At 30.8% G+C, this 4,861-nt stretch overlaps 1 protein-coding gene across 1 annotated transcript in view; it reads right to left on the minus strand.

Annotated features, from left to right (window-relative positions):
- The window catches only part of LOC106472146 (probable tRNA pseudouridine synthase 2), a 10,775-nt gene that overhangs the window by 2,142 nt on the left and 3,772 nt on the right, over positions 1-4,861 (minus strand). The window contains exon 4 of the mRNA XM_013932777.2: positions 1,523-1,603. Coding sequence (XP_013788231.1) covers positions 1,523-1,603 — 81 coding nt within the window. The remainder of the gene's footprint in view (positions 1-1,522; positions 1,604-4,861) is intronic.

The raw sequence follows: 4,861 nt of genomic DNA on the forward strand, positions 1-4,861 counted from the left end.
ACTACTATATATATATATATATATATATTTTTTTTTTTCCACTGGAAAAATCTAGGTATATATGATTATCTTTAAAATATGCAAACATTGTTTTAAGCTTTCAAGTGGTATTGTGATATTCAGATACAATGACGTCCTATAGGTAAAATATAAGTACCAGCAATAGACAGTAGATTCACAGGAAATGTTTTGTAAAGAATTAACCAAACACAGGAAGCAAAGGAAAACTAACACAAGAAGAACCCAAATCTTTATTTTGTAAACTTACAGATAAAGAATATTGCACTGGAGTTTTTTCTTTGTATGTTTCTAAGTTTATTTACAGAATTTCTCTGATTGTTGGAGCTAGACAAAAATAGCTAAACCATATTAAGTCAGAATCAAAACTCGTTACGTCAGAATCAAAACCCCTTAAGTCATAGTGTTAAGTCAGAATTAAAACTCCTCATGTTAAGTCAGAATCAAAACTCGTTATGTCACAATGTTAAGCCTGAATCAAACTTAAGTCAGAATCAAAACTCGTTAAGTCACAATGTTATGCCTGAATCAAACTTGTTAGTCAGAATCAAAACTCGTTAAGTCACAATGTTAAGTCAGAATCAAAACTCGTTAAGTCACAATGTTAAGTCTTAATCAAGTCACAGTGTGTTTTCAAACAATAATAGATTCCTATATTAACTATCATTTCCATTATACATTTTAAACCTCAGCTCATACAAAATTGTGTACTACTTCCTGATAAACTATTTTCAACATGTTTGTTAGTAAATCCAGCATATAATGAGAGGTTAGAGCAGAAATATGTATTATGGAGTTAAACTATGTTTCCTCGATTTCGACCTAACTGTGGGGAAGAAAGAGAATAGGCACAATCTTTATTGATCACTTAAAACTATAAAAATTAAAACAATCTTTATTGATCACTTAAAACTATCAAAGCTCGGAGTATAGCTTTAGAGAGCAAGGTAGTGTTCCTGTTATTTAACACAGAAATGAAAACAAACTCATTTATTAATACGTTTACTAACATATTTAAACAGACATTTAAAATAGAATGAAGATCCAAACAAAACAAAATTAACAGCCAAATCAATTATTGTGTTAGTACTATAAGGTAAAGCTGCATTTCAACTGGAACACCTTTTCTGGTAATGATGAATGACAAATGAAAAGAAAATTTCTAAAATACTATAATCCAATCATTATGATAATCTATTTCACTTTTTTAAAATGAGGCATGCAGTTCAGAAGTCACTGAAATCACCAGAAAACTGTACAGTTTACAGCAGGGTGACGCTACAAGTTTCACACTTTGAGTATGTAACATTTAGTGCTACCTTCCCTGACCAGATGTGTTATGAAGTTGAGAATTTTCTACCCCTGCTTTAGAAATGAACACATACTTTATAAACAAAATATATGATCTGTGAAAAGGCACCTTTGTTTTTCTAAACATGCCGATAAATGTTCACGTACACCACGTTAAATAAAAACTTTGTTGTATATGGAAACCTCTACACACCAAGAACTCCAGAAACAGACCATCCAAGAAATGTAATCCAAGTTAGGCGAACATCTTGTGGCTGATATCTTGGGCCTGTAACTAAAATGTAGTAAATTTCAGATTACATCAGTAAAATTATGAATGACACTAATGGTTGCAGTAGCATTTTTTAAAGTATTTTTTTACATTTGTTTCTATTTCTAAATAAACTATTTGTTATAAGTATAATAACTTGTTTTTAACCCTACATTTACGGTAAGATCAAAGTGTACATGTCATGACCTTTTCTCAAAGTTAACAATCAAATTTAATTAAACTACTTTATTACCAATGTACTCAATAAACTTGACATTAAAAAGTAGCTTATAATTAAAATTTTTATATTATCCAAGTTTCAATTTCTTAGTTGCAAAAAGAAATATCTAAATAAATGAATTCGAAATTTTTACTTCTCTGTGTTATGCGAGGCATTTTAGGTCTGAATTCTCTCTTATATAATTCTGCCCTGTCGTGTGTTTCAGGGTACACAGTCCAATAGAACACAAACTACATATACTGAGAATCCGGTGACGAGGAACCCACTTTGAGACTAATAATGGCTGGAAACGGCTTGAATGGGTAATGAAGAAAAACTTTAATACAAGTTTAACATAACCTGATAATGACAAAACCTTGTCGAAACGTTGTATATTTGCTGTTATCTTATACTTACATTAAAGTTTTTCTTCATTACCCATTCAAGCCGTCTCCAGTCATTATTATATACTGAGAATTCCTTGACGAGGAACCCACTTTGAGACTAATAATGGCTGGAGACGGCTTGAATCGGTAATGAAGAAAAACTTTAATATAAGTTTAACACAACAGCAAATGTACAACGTTTCGACAAGGTTTTGTCATTATCAGGTTATGTTAAACTTGTATTAAAGTTTTTCTTCATTACGCATTCAAGCCGTCTCCAGCCATTATTATATACTGAGAAGCCAGATTATAAACTCTGAACTTCTTAATCTGAATACTTGTCAAACTCGTAAGTGAAGCACGTCTCATCGTATTATAGCTTTCAAAGCAGTTATCTGACTTACTTAATGGACACGTTTATCATCAATAGTTTATATTACTACAAAAATCTAGACAAAGTTATTTCTCTGTGACATAGCAGACAGTTGGCTTTAAATTTCATTGACTGAGGTCATTGTTATTCAGCTCTGAGCAGCTAACAAATTTTTTTAACCTCTCTATAACTTGGTTAGAAAGCCAGTTAAACTAGAGCAGTTTTGGAACATTTTATTGTAGTTCCTATTAAACGTTTTGTGTTTTAAGATGCATATCTGAAAGCTAAATGAGTTATTATTTAAACAACTAAGTTAGGGCTAGTGTGCCACAGCATTGATGACAAAAGGTCCAAGTCAAAACGTAAGTGGTATATTTCTTATTTTTTTATGTAATTTTTTCTGTAACATGATTGCTTGTTTAAACCAAGTTATATCAGAAACATACCTTCACGATTTATAAAGCAATAAAATTAAAAGAAAGTAAATGTGAAAAAGGTTAGAAACTGAGGCTGTTAGGATAAATAATTATAAGTTGCTGTTATAATCTGCAGTCATTCTTGACAAATAAAAAAAAGGTATTATTCCTGTTATTTCATATTAGACACCCCAACTCGTTTCGCTCGTATATTTACTGTTTCATCTTATAAAAAGTAATGTCACACTTAATAATTCTTCCTATATCAAATGTGCCTGAATACAATGATTTTTACCAACTCTTTTTTTTTTTCTTCTTTGAGCCTAATACCGATTACTTTCACTGAAGGAACTCGTGAAAGTGCCACATATAATTGTGCATGTGCGAATACATTTCATTCAACACAACCTATAACAATCACATCTCCTTTCCTCGCTTCTACGAAACAAATAAAAGAACCGTTAACACGTACACACAGTTCTGGCAACGATCCTACCATTGTGTTGGCATGAGCTGAGTGAATCAATAGTAAAAGTTTGAAATTTAAATGACAATGATTGGTTGGCTTTGTTTGGGTCTGCGTGAGCACCAATCAGGCTTGACTCAATCCAAAAACATGCACAAAGGCTGGAGAAATTATTTTAGTATATAGTAGGATTCTTTAACTTCACATTAATTTGGTGATTTTGCTAAATTAGAGTTATTGTAGTAAAATGTAACATACGAAATATAGTTTTATCACATGAAAAACTTTTGATATTCATTTATAGATTTTAGATGACATGAAAACTGTAAAATGAAAATAAGCATATTAAATCATAATACGAACATCACTTTGCATTCAGATCGACTTAGTAAAGGCTTTGTAAATGCAGAAACAAATGTTTAGTAGAAATACTTTATTCAAAGATCCATTTTCTTTGTTTCACAATGAGCTTATAATGTAAACTAAAAGCTTGTCAAATTTTGTGAAGATACACTTATTAAAAACAGAGTTAAAGAATGTATAGCTTCAAGGGTGGGTCAAATTGACTCGTTTTGTCTGGAAAGTTAAGTTAGTTTTAAAATAGCATTTATCGAAGTAAAAAATAACCATTACATCAAAAATCCAACAGTGATACTATAGAGTGTGGTCTACACAGATACTATCATCATCACCATTTTAACTTTCGTTTATTTGCAATTGGTGCTAGTTATTATAAACAACACTTTTAAACTAATAAAGTACAAAACACCATTATGTAATGTTTCGGGGACAAATATAATCGGAATGAAATAAATTCCAACAATCAAAATTAGCACATTTATAACCTAAATGTAAGGTACTCTTTTGAAACACACAACTTATCAAATTATTATTATTTGCTGAAGAAAAACATGGAAAATCATTTAGCAAGAAATTATGTTTTAGTGAATCATTAAAACTGTGATGATGATACTATCTGTGTAGACTGCATTGTTATAGTGTAAATATCCTTGTAGACCACATTGTTATAGTGTAAATATCCATGTAGACTGCATTGTTATAGTGTAAATATCTTTGTAGACCACATGCTATAGTGTAAATATCTGTGTAGACCGCATTGTTATAGTGTAAATATCTTTGTAGACCACATGCTATAGTGTAAATATCTGTGTAGACCGCATTGTTATAGTGTAAATATATGTGTAGACCACATGCTATAGTGTAAATATCTGTGTAAACCGCATTGTTATAGTGTAAATATCTGTGTAGACCACAAGCTATAGTGTAAATATATGTGTAGACCACATGCTATAGTGTAAATATCTTTGTAGACCACACGCTATAGTGTAAATATCTGTGTAGACCACATGCTATAGTGTAAATATATGTGTAGACCACATGCTATAGTGTAAATATCTTTG

The sequence above is a fragment of the Limulus polyphemus genome, unplaced genomic scaffold (assembly GCF_000517525.1).
Source record: "Limulus polyphemus unplaced genomic scaffold, Limulus_polyphemus-2.1.2 Scaffold5117, whole genome shotgun sequence".
NCBI lineage: Eukaryota > Metazoa > Arthropoda > Merostomata > Xiphosura > Limulidae > Limulus > Limulus polyphemus.